Source organism: Ixodes scapularis, unplaced genomic scaffold (assembly GCF_016920785.2).
Source record: "Ixodes scapularis isolate PalLabHiFi unplaced genomic scaffold, ASM1692078v2 ptg000972l_1__unscaffolded, whole genome shotgun sequence".
NCBI lineage: Eukaryota > Metazoa > Arthropoda > Arachnida > Ixodida > Ixodidae > Ixodes > Ixodes scapularis.
Window position 1 is genome coordinate 116,806 of NW_024610076.1, and position 23,683 is coordinate 140,488.

Genomic DNA, 23,683 nt, shown 5'->3' on the forward strand with positions numbered 1-23,683 from the left:
GATACGAGAGAACCTCGCCGTCACTTCCTTGAAGTTTACGTGAAAAACGCAATACTGGCTTCATCCTTATAGGTAAAGCAATCTGAGCACCTTCACCCGACTTACGGAACACTTCCCTCCATCCATCCGGCAAATTAAGCCGTTCAAAGTCAGACTCGTGACTATAAAGAGACCAGCCCTTCCCAAGGCTTTCACCCTTGCTAGCAAACACCCAGCGAAATACGTCGAGTTCAAAAGGAACCTTAACCAGACCACTGGATGTCTTCGTGTTGCTCAGTTTCTGGCGAATGGCGAGGACGAAACTGTCCCGCGCTGCTTCGAGGCGAGCATCTGTGGGTCTCGACGGCGTCTCGAAGCTTGCCAAGCAGCGAGCAGTCAGGTTTCGACGTGGTTCAAAGGTGCAGTTCCACTTGGATTATCCTGTCCACTTGAGGAGGTACCCCTTTCTCTGCAAAATAAAGTGCAACCTTGATTATAAAAGTGTACAATCTCCCGGACGCCAAACGTTAACACTCTCTGCAGTCTAATGAGATAATATATAAAACTGGATTCATGTGGGCAGGTCAGTGGAAAGTTCGTTATAATCACAGCACATAATGTAACAAAAAGTGACCTTGAATAAAATCCTGAGGCTCCAATTTATTCTGTCGATCGAACTGTTCAATGCAGAATTGCATTGTATAATAAACGTTGGCTTTTCGTGATATTTCATTGTCACTCTGTTCCTACATTTGGCTTTATCCAAACACTGAATAAAGCCAGATGTTTGGTGTTTTCCTTGTGCACTCGTGGAGAAGATTGAAATTTATATGGTCCTTAATACTACGTATACAGTCGATGGATGCAGAACGCTTTGTGTTTGTCAGCCTGTTTCTCCCGTCGGATTTCTGTGGCTTTCTGAGTTGTTTTACTTTTGGGGATTTGATACTTGCTTGGCTTTTGTTTTTCTGGAATTTCCATGAAAGGCTAAGACACTCAACGCATTCTGCGTTTACTGACTTTAGAACAGTACAACGGTATATTTACTCTTTCCCCATGAAATCGCAATTGACTCAATTTAACTATTTGTTTGTCGTAGAGAGCCTATTGCTTGGTTTCCTGGTCTTCTGGTGCCGCCTGAGACCTCTGCACTTCTGCCTAGGTGTTTATGGCAATTATTTTCTGTAGGTCATGTGATCATGTAACCAGATCACGCGATGACGTAACTAAGAGTGACAATTACAAAGTGGTTGTGCGAGCGGCATTGAAACTGCCCTAGAATTAAAGAAGCGATGCAGGCGAGTTCGTTGTGCATATTTGTAAAAATTACAACATCGCATAAAATAAATAAAGCTGAAGAGAGGCAAATAGGGCAAGCGCTGAACAAATAACGGAACTTGACTGAAGAAAGACAGAGACAGCAAATGCCACAAATATTCGCAATGTGACCAACAACGACGCAAGCGTCATTGTTGGTCACGTCACGTGTCGATAAAATCAATCTTTTCTTGCGGAGATAGAGCGCAGGAGCTGGCTAACAAAACTATCAGGAACATCTTTTTTTTTATCTGATATGCTTCTAAGACTTCTGACATATTTTTCACTTCATCTTCCAGTGAACGTGGTACCATTAAAGTTGGGCTGCCCTTGAATGCCGGTTCCGTGTTTGATTTCCGGCGAGGCACAAGGTCGTTTTATTTGTGCTCCATTTGTTTGTGTTACCCTCTTCACTGTTACAAAGAGCCGAACCACGGTGAACACGCACGCGAAATACGGGCTTTTAATGCGAGAGTGTTAACGAGCTCGTGTCGCAGAAAAGCCGGCGTCGGTGGCGTGACGGGAAAATCCAGGATTGTTCGATAGGGTATGACGTCACAGCACATGACCTCGCGCGGGAATTTCAAACAACCCACAAAGCTCACGTGAAAAGTGACGTCACGCGCGGAATGAAAGTGATTAAAACACGAAATGCAATGCGAATTAAAGGTCGCCGCGTGTCTCAAATAATTTCATTTTATAAAGTCCTTCATTCGCCTTAAAGAAAAAAATTGAAGAATTCCGGGCGGGATTCAAACCTACGACCGTTCCGGTGACGAGCCAGGCAGGGTACTGACTAGGCCACGCAACGCACGCTTGCACGGCTTGAGAACGAGGACTGTTGTGTCATGAGCACTATGTTGTTGCGTGACTCAAGAGCATGAGAAGCGAATGAGAAGGCGATGCGAACGGGGCCCGATAACGCTATCGCGTTCCACTCTTAAAGGCGAAGCTTAAGCGTCATCCAAGTTTTTACGAACACAAAAGACAAAGCATGGCTATGCGATGAAACTAAAATTTCAAAGACGTTGAAATTACTAGCTGGAAATAGGTGGATATGAGCATTAATCGAAAGCTGGCATTAAAAGCTAAAACCAACAGCTGCGGTACATTATAATATAGCATATAAAAAGAAATTAGAATTTGTCCTGTCCTATTATACACTAGTATAAAATAACATGAAACCTTACTCACCGTTTTGGCGATAACTCTCTCCACCGCGAAGTAGGACATGAAGAGGTGGATGGCTGTTGCGAGTAGTGATCGACGAACAGGCAACGTGCAAGTTCAACAAAGGAACCATCTCGGGGTGCATGCGTTTATATAGGAGCTTTCAGGCCCACGTGACAAGCTCCCACAATTCAGCTCAGTACGGCGTTATGACCATATCAGGAGTTCTTAGTACTTATCAGAAATTTGCACACGCCACCACGTTTTTGGAGCATGACATAAGAGCAGTAGTGAGGACTGCTGCACCGAGATTTTGAAGATTATTCACATTTCAAGAAACAGGCTGCTGCGCATGTGCGTTGTATATAATCAAAAACATGTACGTGTGGAAAAATACAAATGTTGTTCTGTCAACAACATGAATGATATTGCCTTTTTCACTTCCGCATAATTCCAGCGTAACTTTATGATACTCCTATCAGAAAGGTAGTTCCAAAAGTGCAATGCAACGCCGTTCTTATTCTAATGTGTGAGTGCGACTCCGCTGACACAGCGGCCACCGAGCGAGATTGGTTCCTGCTAGTAAGAAGAGGAAATCGGAGGATTTAGGAACGACTTTATAACTCCACAGTAAATTCAGCTGAAACGAGCGGAACTCCCGAATCTTTGATTTTATCAACGCCGAGGTCTAGTATAAAAACTAATTCGAGTAAATATGCGATATATTCCTTAAGTATGCAATTCTTCGGTCCTATTCCGTTAATTGCTTTAAACAGACACAGTCGTTAAAATTTGATCATATAGCATGACCTCACTACAATGATTAGAGCCTGTGTTCCTCAAGGCCTTCAAATACTCTAACAAAAACGTCGTGAGCTTATGTTAATGTCTGCCCTCACACATCATAAAGTTAAAAAACCTTTCTCAGTTTTCACGTCGGTCGGTCTGTCGAGGGGGTGGTGGTTGCAACCACATAAGATATCGCACCTTCGGTGGTCGCACGGACACGTGATCATGATCATAAGGGATCACCTGTCCATCGTCACTGAGGTCACGTGACCATAGTCCGTGGGGTCCCGTCCACCACGTGACCACATAAGAAATAGCGCACCTTTGATGGCCACACATGGTCGCGTGACTGAGTCGGAAGCAACCTGACAATACTGATAATAGCGCACTTTTGCTGGCCACATGTTCATGCGTAAGCGTCGTTTGTTTGTGGGTGGGGGTCAGGTGACCATGGCCCATCGGTTTTCGTCCACCACATAGCCACACTAGAAATAACGAACCTGCTGGTCGCACGGTCAAGTGCCCATGATCCGTGGGGTCACGCGTGACCGTCGACCACTACGTGATCCCCCCGCAGTACCCTTCCGGAGCATCTTCAGAATTCCAAAAAAGCACTCACGGAAGAAGCCATATAAAGGACCTCACGGAAGTCGACAAAGATTCATAGAGGTTCCATAACAGTTCCAGACCCCTTTAACGAAGAAGCGTTTACGCCATAAAAGACGGTGCAAAATGCTGCGAAATCCATGAGAATCTCCTACACGATTTGGTTTATAATTTCTTATTTATAGCTATATCTAATTTTTCTCTTCAATGAACCGCAGCAAACGTTACGATTCATCCCAGCCAACCCAGCCCGGTGAGCGTGCCACATGACTTTACATTTTTCGCACCGCTGCGCAATACCGTCTGATCACGTGGCGCACTCTCTGTGTTGGTTTGGTTCCGAGGTTCGTGAAGTACCTTTCTGTTCATTTGTGACTGAGACAGAGTAATACCCGTTTCTTTCTCAATGCTCTTTATTCCAGGGCTAGCATAATTTTGTACAGCAGTACGCTTCCGGCCACCGTTTTATTGAACAAAGACTGAGGGTCTGGCTACTTTGTTAGGAAAGGGGAGATCAAAGTTAGTGTTAAAGAAAAAACATAGCTTAGCTTATCGCTTCGCGTCCGCATACACGATGCACGCACGCGCGCACGTTGCGCTTTTAGAATTGCTTTGAAGGCTCGTTGGGCGTTGTCGTGTTGTCCATGGGCCAAGCAGTTTGGCGAGTCTGAAAGGTTTCAGTGTTCATCCGCTCAGATGTTGTTTCTATGATATCTCCTCGAACCTTGGTCTCTCTATACTCAAGTGGTAGACGACGCTAAATATATAATTTTCATCCCTCTACTACATGCTGGTATCATGGAAAATACTTGAAAATAACTTTATTTTGAAAAAAAAAAAAACCGCTTCAAAGTGGACCTGGTTTTTCAGTACTGACGGTTTCGCCCTACTTTTCAAATTTGAGCACACGCGCCTTCAAAGGGAACTTTTGGAGCATGGCTCATGCACCCATTCTGGGCGAAATATATAATTTTCATCCCTCTACTACATGCTAGTGCCATGGCAAATACTTGGAAATAAATCTGTCTTGAGAAAAACCGCTCCGAAGTGGACCTGGTTTTTCCGTTTCGACGGTTTCGTCCCATTTTTAAAGTTTGAGCACCCGCGCGTTCACAGGGAACTTTTGGAGCACGGCTCATGCACCCATTCTGGGCGAAATATATAACTTTCATCCCTCTACTACATGTTAGTGCCATGGCAAATACTTGGAAATAAATCTGTCTTGAGAAAAACCGCTCCGAAGTGGACCTGGTTTTTCCGTCTCGATGGTTTCGTCCCATTTTTAAAGTTTGAGCACCCGCGCCTTCACAGGGAACTTTTGGAGCACGGCTCATGCACCCATTCTGGGCGAAATATATAATTTCCATCCCTCTACTACATGCTAGTGCCATGGCAAATACTTGGAAATAAATCTGTCTTGAGAAAAACCGCTCCGAAGTGGACCTGGTTTTTCCGTTTCGACGGTTTCGTCCCATTTTTAAAGTTTAAGCACCCGCGCCTTCACAGGGAACTTTTGGAGCACGGCTCATGCACCCATTCTGGGCGAAATATATAATTTTCATCCCTCTACTACATGCTAGTGCCATGGCAAATACTTGGAAATAAATCTGTCTTGAGAAAAACCGCTCCGAAGTGGACCTGGTTTTTCCGTTTCGACGGTTTCGTCCCATTTTTAAAGTTTGAGCACCCGCGCCTTCACAGGGAACTTTTGGAGCACGGCTCATGCACCCATTCTGGGCGAAATATATAATTTTCATCCCTCTACTACATGCTAGTGCCATGGCAAATACTTGGAAATAAATCTGTCTTGAGAAAAACCGCTCCGAAGTGGACCTGGTTTTTCCGTTTCGACGGTTTCGTCCCATTTTTAAAGTTTGAGCACCCGCGCCTTCACAGGAAACTTTTGGAGCACGGCTCATGCACCCATTCTGGGCGAAATATATAACTTTCATCCCTCTACTACATGCTAGTGCCATGGCAAATACTTGGAAATAAATCTGTCTTGAGAAAAACCGCTCCGAAGTGGACCTGGTTTTTCCGTTTCGACGGTTTCGTCCCATTTTTAAAGTTTGAGCACCCGCGCCTTCACAGGGAACTTTTGGAGCACGGCTTATGCACCCATTCTGGGCGAAATATATAACTTTCATCCCTCTACTACATGCTAGTGCCATGGCAAATACTTGGAAATAAATCTGTCTTGAGAAAAACCGCTCCGAAGTGGACCTGGTTTTTCCGTTTCGACGGTTTCGTCCCATTTTTAAAGTTTGAGCACCCGCGCCTTCACAGGGAACTTTTGGAGCACGGCTCATGCACGCATTCTGGGCGAAATATATAACTTTCATCCCTCTACTACATGCTAGTGCCATGGCAAATACTTGGAAATAAATCTGTCTTGAGAAAAACCGCTCCGAAGTGGACCTGGTTTTTCCGTTTCGACGGTTTCGTCCCATTTTTAAAGTTTGAGCACACGCGCCTTCACAGGAAACTTTTGGAGCACGGCTTATGCACCCATTCTGGGCGAAATATATAACTTTCATCCCTCTACTACATGCTAGTGCCATGGCATATACTTGGAAATAAATCTGTCTTGAGGAAAACCGCTCCGAAGTGGACCTGGTTTTTCCGTTTCGACGGTTTCGTCCCATTTTTAAAGTTTGAGCACCCGCGCCTTCACAGGGAACTTTTGGAGCACGGCTCATGCACGCATTCTGGGCGAAATATAAAACTTTCATCCCTCTACTACATGCTAGTGCCATGGCATATACTTGGAAATAAATCTGTCTTGAGGAAAACCGCTCCGAAGTGGACCTGGTTTTTCCGTTTCGACGGTTTCGTCCCATTTTTAAAGTTTGAGCACCCGCGCCTTCACAGGGAACTTTTGGAGCACGGCTTATGCACCCATTCTGGGCGAAATATATAACTTTCATCCCTCTACTACATGCTAGTGCCATGGCAAATACTTGGAAATAAATCTGTCTTGAGAAAAACCGCTCCGAAGTGGACCTGGTTTTTCCGTTTCGACGGTTTCGTCCCATTTTTAAAGTTTGAGCACCCGCGCCTTCACAGGGAACTTTTGGAGCACGGCTCATGCACCCATTCTGGGCGAAATATATAACTTTCATCCCTCTACTACATGCTAGTGCCATGGCAAATACTTGGAAATAATTCTGTCTTGAGAAAAACCGCTCCGAAGTGGACCTGGTTTTTCCGTTTCGACGGTTTCGTCCCATTTTTAAAGTTTGAGCACCCGCGCCTTCACAGGGAACTTTTGGAGCACGGCTTATGCACCCATTCTGGGCGAAATATATAACTTTCATCCCTCTACTACATGCTAGTGCCATGGCAAATACTTGGAAATAAATCTGTCTTGAGAAAAACCGCTCCGAAGTGGACCTGGTTTTTCCGTTTCGACGGTTTCGTCCCATTTTTAAAGTTTGAGCACCCGCGCCTTCACAGGGAACTTTTGGAGCACGGCTCATGCACGCATTCTGGGCGAAATATATAACTTTCATCCCTCTACTACATGCTAGTGCCATGGCAAATACTTGGAAATAAATCTGTCTTGAGAAAAACCGCTCCGAAGTGGACCTGGTTTTTCCGTTTCGACGGTTTCGTCCCATTTTTAAAGTTTGAGCACCCGCGCCTTCACAGGAAACTTTTGGAGCACGGCTTATGCACCCATTCTGGGCGAAATATATAACTTTCATCCCTCTACTACATGCTAGTGCCATGGCATATACTTGGAAATAAATCTGTCTTGAGGAAAACCGCTCCGAAGTGGACCTGGTTTTTCCGTTTCGACGGTTTCGTCCCATTTTTAAAGTTTGAGCACCCGCGCCTTCACAGGGAACTTTTGGAGCACGGCTCATGCACGCATTCTGGGCGAAATATATAACTTTCATCCCTCTACTACATGCTAGTGCCATGGCATATACTTGGAAATAAATCTGTCTTGAGGAAAACCGCTCCGAAGTGGACCTGGTTTTTCCGTTTCGACGGTTTCGTCCCATTTTTAAAGTTTGAGCACCCGCGCCTTCACAGGGAACTTTTGGAGCACGGCTCATGCACCCATTTTGGGCGAAATATTACATGCTAGTGCCATGGCAAATACTTGGAAATAAATCTGTCTTGAGAAAAACCGCTCCGAAGTGGACCTGGTTTTTCCGTTTCGACGGTTTCGTCCCATTTTTAAAGTTTGAGCACCCGCGCCTTCACAGGGAACTTTTGGAGCACGGCTTATGCACCCATTCTGGGCGAAATATATAACTTCCATCCCTCTACTACATGCTAGTGCCATGGCATATACTTGGAAATAAATCTGTCTTGAGGAAAACCGCTCCGAAGTGGACCTGGTTTTTCCGTTTCGACGGTTTCGTCCCATTTTTAAAGTTTGAGCACCCGCGCCTTCACAGGGAACTTTTGGAGCACGGCTCATGCACCCATTCTGGGCGAAATGTATAATTTTCATCCCTCTACTACATGCTAGTGCCATGGCAAATACTTGGAAATAAATCTGTCTTGAAAAAAACCGCTCCGAAGTGGACCTGGTTTTTCCGTTTCGACGGTTTCGTCCCATTTTTAAAGTTTGAGCACCCGCGCCTTCACAGGGAACTTTTGGAGCACGGCTCATGCACCCATTTTGGGCGAAATATATCATTTTCATCCCTCTACTACATGCTGGTGCCATGGCAAATACTTGGAAATAAATCTGTCTTGAGAAAAACCGCTTCAAACTAGACCTGGTTTTTCCGTTTTGTCGGCTTCATCCAACTTTTCAAATTTGGGCCTCCGCTCATCTACAAGGAACTTGTTTAGAACATTCGGGTCTTTAACTGGGAAAAATGATAAAATTTAAGTCCATCAAATCAATCATGGTACTACTGTATATCCTTGAAAATAAGCCTCCTCGATGGGAATGGCGTTCGAGCGAGGACGTTACGTAGTTCTCATTTTCCAATGTTCTCCTCGCCGGATCGACCGACATGTTTTTTACTTGATATTTTGAATTTATGTGCTTGACGTGTCATGAAGAGACCATCAAGTACAGTCAGCTTCCTTGCCAAATAATCACTTAATATTCCCACTTTATTCGCCTTAAATGTAGCTTCGCCAAGGTCAATTTTTCTTAATGATTAATAACAATATTTCTATACCTTTTCTTAGCCATGATAAAATTTCTAATTGAAAAAACAAATAGTTGCTTTCTTTGTTTGGTAGTTTAGTGATCCCAGCAGCAGAATGCAGGAAACGATTCTGAACAGCTGGCTGATCGATTATGCGCCTGGTTCGACAAACTGGTCTCAGGAACCCGAGCGAATAAGTTTGAGAGAAGACAGAGCGTACACTACGCTTCCTGGATGTTTTTGCCTTGTCGCAGTTATATGGCAAATCTCGTATCTTTCTGTATTTTTAAATTAGGGAGGTTTGAAAATCACTTTGTGTGGCACGTTTGGGAGAGGTGCCCCAGAAGGATGTTTTTTCTACGCATTACAAAATATCATACAAATCACGAAACTTTGTCATATGATTGGGGGAGGGTTGTATTTATAATATAAAAATAAAATTTATTTCACTCACCTAATAATATATTTTAAAAACCGATCAAACCTGATTGCACCCATAGTGGCTATGCATCAAATAATTTACTCGAATGAGGAACCTGCAGTTTATGCGCTGTAATCTTGAGTTTTTTGCGGAAGGATTGGATTGTGTCAGAGATTGGACGGGTAGCATGGCAAATCTGAAAAAATGTGATGTTGAGGAAATATTGCCGTATTTCTATATTTAATACATTGCTTCTATGGGAGCGTTGCCATAATCCGCCAAGAGATGGCGCTAGCATGCGATGGCACAGATTTCTGGGGATGAAAAACACGTTGGTTTGGATCGCGCTTTAGGCATTTTTGCATGGAGTCGTCCTGGTATTTCAAGAACGTACTCCAGGATTAGCGACCTTCAGCTTGTTAAGCTGCAAACTTCCCTAGCAATCCCCGGCAAGAGACACTGATGTCGTTTGGGTATGGGGTGTTCGCAGCTAAGCTTAGCGGGATGGAGGGTCAGTGACTCCACAACCTCAACTTTTCGGTGGAGGGTATTGCAAGGCATTGTTTCGAGAACCACGAGCCTTCATTTACGTTGTGAGACATCTATGTGGCCGAGTTGCAGCGGATGTTCGCCACCCTACGCGGAGGGCTAACGGCAGAGAATCTTTTTCGGATATGAACCCAAGGCCCCAACGAAAGCGTCACAAGCTTCATGGAAGATGTCCTGCGCCTGAGCGCCCGGGCCGACCCACGAGCCACATACGATAAGACGCTGCGAGTCCTCATGCGCGGGGTGACAGAAGGCCTTTGAAGGCCTCGTCTGTAACCTGCCGGTCCCCATCAAAGCCTTCGTCACCGAGGCAACAAACATCGAGCGAGCCCTCCATGCGCGCGCTTGCCAATACCAGCGACATCTAAGTGTCGCTGTAACCACACTGCTTAGCGGCGAAAACGCTAACGGTACAGTCATCCACGAAATTATCCGGGAGGTCGTCCGGGAGGAACTCCGCAGGTTCCTGCGAACCGCAAGTCGTCCAGCAACACTCTCCGTCTCCGAAACTGCGCGCGAGGAAGTACGACGGGTGGTCAACCCTGAAGCTCCTGTCAACACGGCGATACCTGAGGACCCGACGTTGATTTACCCTACAATGGTCGGAAGAACTCAACCAGCCCCGCGACACCCTTGGAGGGGGAGTTGCCGTAGACCGCCGACGTAAAGATCCTCCGAAAGCACCGGAAGCCTCCCACTCGACCGACGACGTGCATCGGCGCGACGCTTCTGCAACGGTGCCCAGCAGCCTCAACATGACCATCGACGGCCGCAATGCGTCGGCACTCCTGGACACCGGACCAGACTACTCCGTCTTGAGTGGGAAGCTTTCAAGCTGCCTTCGGAAAATGACAACGCCGTGGGAAGGCCCTGAAATATGGTATGCCAGTGGGCACCTTATCACACCAGTCGGGAGATGCACTTCTACAAGTGAGATTCACGGTGAAATGTGCCCCGTGAAGTTCGTCATTCTGCAAGACTGTGTGTGGGACTTTATCTTCGGAAAGGACCCCTCTGCGAGTATGGCACCGTCATCAACCTGGTAAAAAACCGACTGACGCAACCAAAACCTGTTCCACCAGCGGAGGAATCCAAAGCGACGTCATCCGTGGTCTGAGTCCTCGCAAACCACGTGGACGTACCGCCGCGGTAAAGCGTTTTTGTACCCGTCGGGATGGATGCATTGCTCCTGGGAAGAGGAATAGGCACTGCAAGAGGAGTAGCTGAACTTCAGGATGGACGCACTGTGGAGTTCATGACGAACGTCAGACAAGAAACGCAGCACCTCACCAAAGATGCAGCTGTCCGCCACGTCGAGGAACTTTTTAACTCCGCCGAATAGCCGCGATTACTGAAGAACTATCGCCACCTCAACAAGGCAGTACGTCGCCAGCGCAGCTGGACATTGACCCTAAGCTTCCGGGCCAAAACCAAAGGCAGTCGATAACCCTCCTCTCCCAATACCGTGACTGCCTTGCGACGTCATTGAAGGAGCGCAAAACCGCCCATGCAAAGCACCGAATCGTTATTGATGATGATGCGCTCCCTGTGCACCGATCGCCGTACGGAGTCTCCGGAATAGAAAGGGAGATAATCCTGGAGCGTTTTCAAGACGTGCTGAACGACGACATATTCAAACCTTCAAGCAGTCCATGGGCCTCTCTAGTCGTACTGGTTAAAAAGATGGACGGAACACTTGCGTTCTGCGTGGACTACCGGCAGCTGAACACGGTGACGAAGAAAGAGGTATATCCACTCCCCCGCATCGGCGACAAGCTAGACCGGCTGCGCCACTTTCGACACTTTTCAACGATGAACCTGAAGATCTGATACTGGCAGATCGAAGTCGACGAACGGACCGAGAGAAGAGAGCTTTCGTGAAGCCGGCTGGTCTGTACGAGTTCAAAGTAATGCCCTTCGGACTTTGCATATGCCCGGCGCCAGCAACTTTCCAGCGGGTCACGTGCACCGTACTGGCAGGACTGAAGTGGTACAGCGGCCTCGTCTGCCATGACAACGTCGTAGTGTTTTCGGGCGACTTTGACGAGCCCTTGCGACGACTCCGAGCTCTTCTCCAAGCCATACGGACCGCCGGACTCACCGTCCAGCCGTCAAAGTGTTGGTTTGCCTTTTACGGACTGAACTTCGTAGGTCACGTAGTTAGTAACTAAGGCATTGACACAAACCCAGAAAAGACTCGGGCCGTCGCGGAATTTTCAGCGCCGACAGACAAGGTGGCCATGTAAGGATTCCTCGGACTATGTAACTACTCTCGGCGCTCCGTTCGGGATTTCGCAAGGATTTCCGAACCACTCACAAACCTCACGAAGGACGCCGAGAAGCTCAGATGAGCTGAGGCGCGGCGGCAGGTATTGGCCGAGCTCAAGCGAAGACTCCAGACTCCCCCTGTTGTTAGACATTTTGATCAGCATGCGGAAACCGAGATTCAGACGGACGCTAGTAACGGATGACGTGGAATGATAAGGGTTCAAGTACAAGAAAGCATCGAGCGAGTCATCGCCTGCGCAAGTCGAAACTGTCCAAGGCGGAAAGAAATTACTTCACGACCGAGAAAGAATGCCTTGCGTTCTTCTGGGCAATCGCGAAGTTTCGTCTCTACTTGTACTTTCGCGTATAGTCAGAAACCAACATTTGCTCTGCTGGCTTCCGAACCTCAATGACCCGTCAGGACGCCTCAATCGCTCGAGTCTCCGTCGACAAGGGTTTAACATGACTGTGGTCTACAAGTCACGACGCAAGCACAGCGACACCGACTGCCTGTCTAGAGCCTCTGTCGAAACACCTTCCGGTAGCAGTGACGACGACGACGACAGGTGCTTCCTAGGCGCAGTGAACACCGACAACATGGCAAGACGTCAATGGGACGATCCTGAGCTGCGCGCACTAATAGAGCACCTGGAAAGGAGCGAGAGTACCATGCCACGTGTTTTCTTATAAGTCCTGCCAACCTTCACTCTAAAAAAAAGGTATATTCCTACACCCTTTGTCCTATATAATACACCCCAAAACTTCAGTTCGACGTGCAGTGCACTGACGTCGATCTGACGGTACTAGCTTTCACGAGAGGCTTGATAGCGGTGTGATACAACATATTAAATTAGTGTACGTGTTACTGACTACAAAAAAATGATGGCGTGGTTTTCTCCGCCCCACTGAAAACCTCAGTGTTTTCTTTCTGTGGTCTTTGATACGTAGTGTAGCTATATAATGAGTTATATCGCACCGTTATTAAGCCCCTGTTAAAATTCGGGGCCGTCTGTTCGACTATTGTGGGCTGTACGTCGAACTAAACTTTTGGGATGCATTATATGGAGCAAAAGGGTATAAGGTGATACCCTTTTTTTGGAGTGTTGTCCATTCGAAAAGTTGTACCCTACAATGAGAACTTCGGGGACAACAACTAGACGTGGCTGCTGGTAATCCTGACCGACCTTCGAGAAGAGGTCTTTCAAGCGGGCCACGAGGACGCGACGTCCGGACACCTTGGTTACGGCCGGACACTGGCCCGTGTTCGTGAAACTTGTTACCGGCCCAAGCACCCTAAACAGTCCACCTACACACATGGTCATGCCACGAGTGCGAGCGACGCGAGAAACCACCGACTAAGCCGGCAGGTCTGCTGCAGCCAATCCCTCTGCCAACTGCACCGCTCCAGCATATCGAAACGGATCGACTTGGCCCTTTTCCGTTGTCAACGCCGGGAAACCGCTGGATAATCGTCGCCACAGATTGTGCCACGCGATACATCTAAACAAAAGCCCTTCCTTCGGGACCTGCTGTACAAGTTGCCAAGCTTTTCGTCAAGTCCATCGTCCTCCGGCACAGCGCTCCAGAAGTTCTGATTACAGGTCGCGGGTCATCGTTTATGGCACAGCTGATGAAGGAGATGCTCCGTCTAAGCCACACCAACCACCGGCCAACCACAGCGTACCATCCTCAGACTAATGGGCTCACGGAAAGCCTAAACAAAATCATCGCTGACATAATGTCAATCTACGTCAACATGGAACACAAGACTTGGCACGAGGTCCAGCCGTATGTCACGCTCGCTTACAACTCAGCGGTTCAAGAGACCACTGGTGTTTCTGCATTCCAGCTGGTGCATGGTCGCAAGGTGACCAGGATGCTTCACGCCATGCTACATGACGAGCCAGCTGGCGACGGAAGTGACGACGCCCAGGTGTTCGCGCAACGACCAAAAAGAAATCTGACCGCTCGACTGAGTCCGAATCCAAAACCAGCAACGTGTCGACGCTGCCCGCTACAACCTTCGTCGTCTGGACGTTCACTTCCAGCCCCAAGACCGGATGTAGGTGTGGGCACCGATACGACGTCGTGGCCTCAGCGAGAAGCTTTTAAAGCGCTAATTTGGACCATAAGAATTCGTTAGACGCCTGGGAGATATCAACCATGATGTGGTGCCCGATGGAACGCACACACCATCACGACGCGGACCGCGATCCGAGGGGGTTTACATCGTTCGACTCAAGCGATTTTACCCTCGATAGGACTGTGAACTTTATGTGTTCCAAATGACCCTTTACTTTACCGTTCTTTTATCTGCTTTGTTTTGTGTTTCACTGGGCAATTCACTTTTTAAAGGGAGGGGGGGGGGGGGGGGGGGGTAACGCCGGGACGCAGCTAGCCAGGTGGGCAGAGCTCCCGTGGCCGAGCGGCTATCGTGCTTGGCTCCCACGCCAAGCGCCAAGGTTCGATACCTGGCTGTGGATAGCCCTTCTTGTTTCTGTAAATGTAAGTTCGAGAACCCTGTACCTTATTCGAGATTAGAATGATTAACGCGCCGACACCATTACGCCGATTGTTCCAGAAGCATACGAGTGTGCAAAAGGAACTCGGCGTGCCGATCCGGAGTCAGTCTCGCCCAGAGTGTCGAACCGAAATTTTTATCGGTTCGGTTCCAGTTCGGGTTCACGGCTTTCTCTTCGGTTCCGGTTCAGGTCCGGGGTGCAAAAAATAACGGTTCGAACCGGTTTGAACCGCTAAAATGAGAATATATTTTTCGCGTTGTTCTGGCAATATACACTATTTACGCCGTGAAACGATTAACTATATAGTTTCTTCGATCATCCGTGCAATTTACTTTTGTTTTTAGGTACCAAAAATATTAAATTCAGTTATTTAATTTCGACGCAAGAGTGGAAAAAAAAATCTACATTAACATACATAACGTCGTGTTCATACGACTCCACATCCCTTTGTTTACCAGTAACATATATTTTACCTGAATCAAAATGTTTAAGTACAAGAGTAAAGAGTTGAGCTGGGTGGTACACACCTGTAAAAAGATTAACTTCAAATTTAGGACTATAGACCGACACGCGGGCTTGACGTCACGGAGCTGCGGCGGCGTTGCGATCGCGCCGGAGCCGGGGGGTGTGGGCAAAAGCGCGCCCGTTTCGCATGGAGGTCACAGCATTTCAGCGTGCCGCGAAGCTGTGCTGCCGTTAATTGCACCGAAATGTACAAGAAAAGCAGCGGAGTGAGTTTCCACAAGTTCCCGGCAGACTCTGAAAGGCAGAGAAGCTGGATAATATCCGCGGATCGAAAAGAATGGCCGCCTCGCGCGAACGACCGTTTGTGCGGCAAACACTTTCTTGAAGGTGAATGCGGCTTCCATTTCAACCTCCGTCCCGAGGCTTGCTTATATGCAGGGAAACTGTTGTCTGATCGAGACCACCCGGATTTTGTTCCCATGGTGTTCGCGCACAAAGCACCGGCCAAGCGCTCGTCGGAGGAGATCGGCGACAGAACGGCAGTGTTGTAGGCGTTACCGAAAAAAAAGTAACGAAATACGCTACTCGTTACTTGCAAATAAAATGTACGCGTTAGCGACCTACGTTACCTCAAAATAAAAGGAACGCGTTACCGTTACCGATAAAAAGTAACGCAGGTTACTTCTGCGTTACTTTTTCAAATTATAATTTAACACATTTTACGGTTTTGACGATACAGGACATATATCAAGAAATAATATGTTCATGCAGAAACTGAACATAATTACTTTATCTCTTTTTACTGTTTCACCCAAATACTTACGACAAAAAACGCAAAGAAGAACATGGCTTGACGCCTAAAACACGGAAAAAATTGAAGTGTAAAACGGAGCATGATCGCCAGAATGCGTACAACAGATCATACGACCAGCCTAAACCGCGTGACGACCGCCATGAACCGTAACACCACCGCCGCTCAGACGATACGGGTTCTACTTACTGCTCAGAGTCCCTGCAGGTACTCCTGGCAAGGCAGGAACCGCGGGAACAAGAGCTCGGTCGTTTCGGCGTCGCTTTGCTCGCTCGCATTTCCCAACGCGGTCTACACGCTCAGGCCGTTTGAACGCGAAAATGCTCGGAACGTAGTCCGGGTGGTCCGGATCGCTCGTCGGTGCTCCTGCGTTCATGAAGGAACATCAAAACAATACTCTTGCGACAAAAGTATCCGTAAACTTACCCCTCGGAAAGTGTTTCCGCACAGCGTCCAGTTCTTTCTTTTCACAGCGTCTGTCCACGCACTCCGACGGTTTGGGCAGTCAGGAAAACGATAAAATCCAAACGCCAAATCTTTCCTGGCTCTTTCGGTGCAGCCCCAGGCAACTCTGAGGCATTGCAACAAACAGCAAGGTTTTGACGTTTTCTTAAGAGAATTCCATAGCAATGCCTGCCTCGCCTGGTTTGTTTTGCCCACCATAAAAAAAAAAAAAAACGGAAGTACCGGAAGTGCGATTGAAGCGCCACCACCGTGCCGTGACGTAACAGAGTTGAGTTGGTGTATAGTAGCAAGCAAGAATCGCGCGGTTGTCGGCTGCTTAGAAAGATGAGAAACTCTTATGTCGGAGCACTCGTTCTTCGACGGGCTACTCGACGACTTCAACCGGAGACAGATTTTCGCTAGTGCTCCAGTCTGCCATTTCGAGGGCGCCCAGCCGAGGCCCGTCGGCAAAGTCACAATAGGTTGGGAGAGGAGGCGCCGGGGACCAGCTGGACTCCGAAATCCAAATCCTTCAAACGAATGCCCCTGAATAAGAAAGGTAGCGACATCGTCTCCCTTCCCCTTTGACGCCCACACCTTTTATCTTTATGTTTTGCTCTTTTACAGCTTCGCGTCGACATGTGGCGCCGCCTAGATCGCTCCAAGATAGCAAACGGCCTTCCTATTTCTGGTTTATACTTGATTCAGAGCGGCAGGAAAAGGCTGAAAGACAGGAAAAGGCATACACATAGTATAAAAGCGCACTGTCACGGTCTACTAGCCGCGGATGATGTGCTCAAGGAAAGACGATGAAAGGCGTGACGTTGCACAGTCGGCGTTATTTGATTGGCAACGTGAGCAACATGAGCGCAGTGCAGGCTAGCACTGCGCTCCAACAGAATAGGCATTCCTTCTCCCTCCTCCTCCCTTATGCACACTCTTACTGTTATATTTTGCTCTTTCACGCCCGCGCGTCGATGTTAGCACCGCCTGGATCGCTCCAAGATAGCGGGTGGCATTCTTTAAAGGATGTCGCTACTTTTTCGTATACAGGGGCTTTACTTCAAACCCCTCACAAAGCACCTTAGAAAGGACATCACCCCCACGAGACGCGCGTAAGTCGGAGAAAGCCATACGCGCGAAGCGTGCTCAACGAAACTTATCACCCTAGAGAACATTTCTTGAACAATACTCAGCAAAATGCAGATTTCGATCCTAGATAGTTCGAAATGTGATGGCGCATGCAGTCCATGCGATCAATGTGGAATTCTTTTGAAAAACCGTTTTGGAAAAAAATTTGAAAGTTTGTGCGTAACGCATATCTGAGCTTTTTTTATACAGCATTCCAGACCACCCACCCTTTCCACTCCCCCCTCTGCAGTTCGTAAACATGATCAACAAGCGAACTCAGACCTGTTGTGTCGCGCCGAAGCGCCAAAGAACAGAAGCTCCCACGCAGAGCAACAGCACACAAAGAACAAACTTAATATGGCGAAGACACATTTTACAGGGCAAATACCAGTGCACCCTGGTGGTGAGAATAGGAACCTGTGACATTGCTTTATACATACAAAACAAATCCTCCACACTTAGATAAAGGAACACTAGTACACCAGTCTATTTGGAGGGCGTCGATCTCTGCTCGACCGTCGAACTTCCTGAGCAGCTAGGCCACTGTCAGCATTCAGTGGCATAGGCACCTCACAATCGCCCGGTTCATCAACACTCTCACTGTCACTCGATCCACTCTCCGAAGAGGCTGATCGGGAAGAGCCCTCTCTTCGAAAGCGCAAGTGATCAGCATGCACATAATGAATCTGGTTAGCCACCCGCACCAGGTTTGTAACCGGACTGATTACTTTTTTAAAAATTCCTTTAGTCCAGTTTACTCTCTCCCCCCTTACATTTCTGACCCAAACTCTTTCACCCACTTGAAAGAGTTTCGTTGGACCTCTGCGCTAGTCAGCCAGCTCCTTTTTCTTGTTTTGCTTCTCTCGTCGTGGAAGGGACGTTGCACTTGGCTTGAGCTGCGACAGTCGGGTCCGCGGAAGCCGTCCCAGGAAGAGCTCTGCAGGTGCCTTTCCAGTACTTGTGTGCGGTGTCGTCCGGTAGGCAAGTAGGAAACACGACAACTCCTCCTGGATATTCCTTCTCTTCCCTTGGAGGTCGTCTTCAAGTACTTGCTTGAGCAGCACTCGCTTGACTGTTTCCACAGCCCTCTCCACGGCGCCATTCGAAGCCGGGTGGTAGGGTGGCGTCATGGTGTGCACCACTCCTTGATCCTTCAAGAAGTTCTCGAACTCCTCACTTCGAAACTGGGGGCCTCCATCAGTCACCACTTCTTCGGGTAGTCCAAACTGTGCGAAGACAGCCATAAGTTTCTCGACTGTCTGGGGTGCGGTTGTGGAAGACATGGGCAGAACCTCAACCAATTTAGAAAAACTGTCAACCAAAACAAACAGTTTGTTTCCCGACTTGGTTGCAAAGTCCAAATGAACACTTTCAAAGACCTGCGAGATCATCTTCCATGGCTGGAGTGGTACTGGAAGAACGTCGTTCTGGACCGCTTGGCAGATCTTGCATGACTGCACCTTGTTCTCGATCATGGCATCGATTCCGGGCCACCACAGATGCCCTCTCGAAAGTTGTTTCATACGCACCATTCCTGGACGTTCTTCATGCAGGCTCTTGAGGACCGCAGCCTGTAGTGCCTGTGGAATCACGACTCTAATCCCCCACAGTAGGCAATCTTGGTCCGTTGACAGCGTCTCCCGCCTGTGCCAGAAGGGTTGCAACCCTGGATCTTGCACGGATGTTGGCCGACCTCCCTTGGTGTGTTCAAGGACACGTTGCAGCAAGGGGTCACTGAGGGTCTCTTTCCCCACATCAGAACTTGCCAGAAGCGGTTGCTCTGTGGGTGAAAGATATTTAAACATACTTTCCTCTTCTACAGTTGTCTTCAGAGGAAGTCTCGATAGGCCATCAGCATCCCCAAGCTCCCTGCCCTTGCGGTGCAGGATCTTGAACTTGTACTCTGCAAGTAACAAGCGCCACCTCTGGATCCTCGCAGCAGCTATGGCTGTGGTAGAATACTTAGGTCCCAGGATCGACGTTAGCGGGTAGTGGTCAGTTACGAGGGTGGACGAACGCCCAAAGAGATAGCGGTGGAATTTCTTGACCGCAAATATGAGTGCCAAGGCCTCTCTTTCCACTGCTGCTTAGCTCTTTTCAGCCACAGTAAGCGTCCTAGACGCAAACTCCACAGGTCTGTAGTCCTCGTTTCCCATGCCTTGTGTTAAGACTGCTCCGAGGCCGTAGCTGGATGCGTCGGCCGTCACTCGAAGTGGTAGACTAGGGTCGTAGAGGACAATTACCCCAGCACTGCACAACTGATCTTTAAAAAAAAATTGGGTTGTGTGTGTGTTTATACAGCCTAGAACTTGGTCTGCCTCACAGGGGCGACGAGTCTCCCAGCTGTAGATGAGCAATTTAGCCAGTGCGGTACAGCCGCTAGCCTGGGGTCTTTAACGTGCACCACGCAGTAGTGATACACGACCGCACGCCGGTACGATGCTCATCCAGATCGAAACGGGCAGGGGTGTGGCTCGAACCCAGGATCCCTGGGTTCTGCAGCGCGAGCTTTCGCTCCACGTGCTCCGAGCTGGTGTGCGCTAGACCACTCGGCCACCGATCCCCCCAACTGATCTTTGCTTCTGTCTACAGCCTGTTGGCATTCTTCCGACCAATGCCACTTGTCTTTCTTTAAGAGTTCATACAAAGGTCCCAGTGTGGCAGCTAAGTCTGGGAGGAAACGAGCATAAAAAGCTAGCAGCCCCACAAATGCCTTAACCTCCGTCACGTTCCTCGGTGCGGGTGCCTTTTTGATAGCCTCTACCTTCTCAGGGCATGGCTTTAAACCCTGGTCACTCAACAAGTATCCCAAGTAAAGCACTTCGCGTACAAAAAATTGACACTTGTCCTGATTCACACAAAGGCCATGTTCCTGAAAGCGTTTCAACACTTCCAAGACTCTCTGGTTGCAGTCATTTTGGTCTACGCCACCCACCAGTACACCATCAAGATAGCACGCTACCTTGGTTAGGCCCAACAAAATCTTATCCATTACACTTTGGAAAATTGCTGGTGCGCTCGAGACTCCGTAAGGGATACGTAAAAACTCAAACAATCCTAGGTGAGTGGTCACTGTGAGCAGTTTCCTCGACGCTTCGTCAAGGGCTAACTGCAAGTATGCAGTCTTTAGATCCAAAATAGCAAAGATGCCACACCCCCGAAAGTTGTTGAATACCTCATCTACCCTCGGTGATGGGTAGTGATCCACCGTCACCTGTGGGTTTACGGGTACACTGTAGTCACCACAGATGCGAACTTTACCCCCTGGCTGGGGAACCACAACAAGGGTGTTGCCCATTCACTACTTTTTACAGGCCTCAGAATGCCCTGCGCCACCATTTTCTCAAGCTCACTCTCTACTTGCTCTCTGAATGCGTATGGCACCACTCTGTGCTTACAAAACACAGGTTGAGAGTTTTTTTGTTTTCAGTACAATCCTTGCCTGAAAACCCTTTATCGGCCCCACTGGACCTTCAAAGACGCTAGGGAACGACCTTTTCAATGAGTCTGTCATCGTCTCGTTCTCAATACGACCTACGCCCGACCAGTTAATTTCTAACTGCTCGATCCAGTCTCTGCCTAGAAGATCTGGCAGCTGGGCATTCGCGGGCTTTACCACAATCAAAGGTAACCTTTCGCTTGGTAGCTCCCCGTTTTTTACATTAACGCTCGCTACACCCTTGATTGGTACTAGAGCCTCGGTGTACGTTCGGAGACGCATGTCACTCGCCTCAAGAGGCACGTGAGAAAAAAAAATCACATACATTCTTTCTGGCATCAAAGTAACTGCTGAACCAGTGTCGATTTCCATCGTCACCGGTTTTCCTTCGATTTCCCAAAACCTTCTGGAATGGCGCAGACGCGTCATTCTTCCGCATACAGGTTACGCTCCAAGGTCCGCGCTTGGTGTTCGAAGTAGGCTTAGGCCTGGCCCTACACACCGCCTTAGTGTGCCCCTGCTTTCCGCATTTGAAACACTTTGCGTTCGAAAACGGACACATCTCGGAAGCATGCACGGTACTAGCGCATCTAAAACAAGGACCTACCGTACGCTGATACTGGACCTGTGGCGATGCACAGGCGGAAGGTGGACACCCGGAGTGTCCTTCACCATCACCTTGAATGCGGTGCATGTCCATTTAGTCCGGAACGCGGGGCTGTCGTATCTCGTCCGTTTTGCGCAGAGAAAGTTCTTTGGCCAGGCCCGCCTTTAGAACTTCGTCGAAGTAATCGTCGTCGAGCTGGATGAGTGTCCGCTGTACCTCAGGGTCGCGACACCCCGCCACGGGCCGGTCCCGAGGAGCCTGGTCGAGGTAGTCCTTGAACGCGCATGTCTGGGCGAGCTTCTTGATAGCCAAGGAGAAGTCCGCTAGGCTCTCGCCGACCTTTTGATTTCTCCAATGGAACTTCGTGCGCTCTGCAATCACTAAGCGCTTGGGCGCGTAGTGGCGTTTCAGCACCTCGGTAAGTACGTCGTACGATTTCGATACCGGCGAGTCTTGGACGAGTAAGGTTTTCAGAACCTTGTACGACGCCTTCCCGATGTAGTTAAGCAGCGTCACGGCCTTGTCATCCGTCTGGACAGTGTTCACTCGAAGGAAAATCTCGAAGCGTTCGAGATATTCGTCGACGTCGTCCTCCTCCGGCTTGAACTCCGTGAACTTCGGTATTGTGCTGTTTGCCACGTTGTTACTCGGTTCTTTCGATCTTCCATCCGAGCCTCGTCGCCATTGTTGTGTAACAGCTTGTCACGTGTTTTGCTCTGGCTTCTGAGGGCCTTTGCGTTCAACTTTTCACCTGGTTTCCCAAGGACGAGAGTCCGCACGAGTGCAACCTCGGCGAGTGTACCGAAGGCGAGTGTACCGCCTTCGGGGCGGTATGCCGCCCCGAAGGCGGCATACCGCCGCAACCAGACCGGTTGTGGTTAAGTGTTCCCAGCTAGGCTTAGCGGGGTTTGCGTAACCTCTCCCAAACGCCGAAGCGCCAAAGAACAGATGCTCCCACGCAGAGCAACAGCACACAAAGAAAAAATTAATATGGCGAAGACACATTTTACAGGGCAAAAACCAGTGCACCCTGGTGGTGAGAATAGGAACCTGTGACATTGCTTTATACATACACAACAAGACCCAGACTGAATCACTTCCCCCAAACTTCAAACTTGACGCCGACACCAGGCGGAAAGCAGCAACCGCTCCACAGATCTCTGGACCAGACTAATGGTGAATTCCACTCGTAGATCCGGAGCGCTTTCCGAAATCCGCGATGGAGGCGAAATTCCGCTCCGTGGGACTCGCTCCGTATCGACGAGGGGAAGATAACATTGCATTTTTGAAGCGACCTCCCCCACACCCCTCCCCACCGCCGTTCCAAATGGCCGCTGCTCTAACTTGACAAGTCCACCAACGCCTCAGCCGACTGATCTTTCCGACGACCAGTGACGACTGTCAATGCTTAGCTGCAGAAATAACACCCCACACAGGCCGGGCGAAATTATACGTCCGCATATGGCACCGTCACATACTTTTCGGCCGCCTCGAAGCCTCGGGGCACGGACAGCGATTGCCCGCGGTGGAGTTAACCAAGGTAAACAATCATTTGCTGCAGAATGAACAGGCCTAACCCTGCGTCTGCCTCCGGCTTTTCTGTCGTTCTTCCTCTCACGATCACAAATGTCGGCACTTGCGATTTACCACGTTCCACAGTCCCGGCTTTGTATCCCTGATCTACGCGAGCTAGAAGCGTTCGAGCCGTCACAATACCGCGTAAACAACCGACGCACCCGCACAAATCCAACTCAACGGCCCGCCGACCTCTCCAACCTCGCCGCGCATGCGCACTGCCGATTTAGGCGGAAATCACGTGGGCCGCTGTGTAAACCTCCGGAGCGACCTGTAAATCCCGCAGAGCAAGTTCGGCGGGGTTTGATGCGCTCCATGGAGCAGGCGCTGCCAGAGATCTACGAGCGGAAGATGACCAGCTCGAGCCAGATCTGCGAGCGGAATGTGCGCACTCCAAATGGAGCGCTTGGGAGCACTCGAGATCTGCGAGCGGAATTAACCATAAGCCTATAATTTTAACTTTGTGG

The 23,683-nt window shown here is 48.8% G+C and overlaps 1 protein-coding gene across 1 annotated transcript; it reads right to left on the bottom strand.

The window, feature by feature from the left end:
- Positions 1-18,422: 18,422 nt before the first annotated feature.
- On the bottom strand, positions 18,423-18,878 carry LOC120841569 (uncharacterized protein K02A2.6-like). Its single transcript, XM_040212482.1, has one exon. It carries the CDS (start codon positions 18,876-18,878, stop codon positions 18,423-18,425), a length of 456 nt encoding a protein of 151 aa, XP_040068416.1.
- Positions 18,879-23,683: the final 4,805 nt, after the last annotated feature.

What these genes read in the sequence shown, in the direction of transcription:
- LOC120841569 (XM_040212482.1), bottom strand. Translation starts at nt 18,878, where the DNA reads ATGTCTTCCACAACCGCACCCCAGACAGTCGAGAAACTTATGGCTGTC.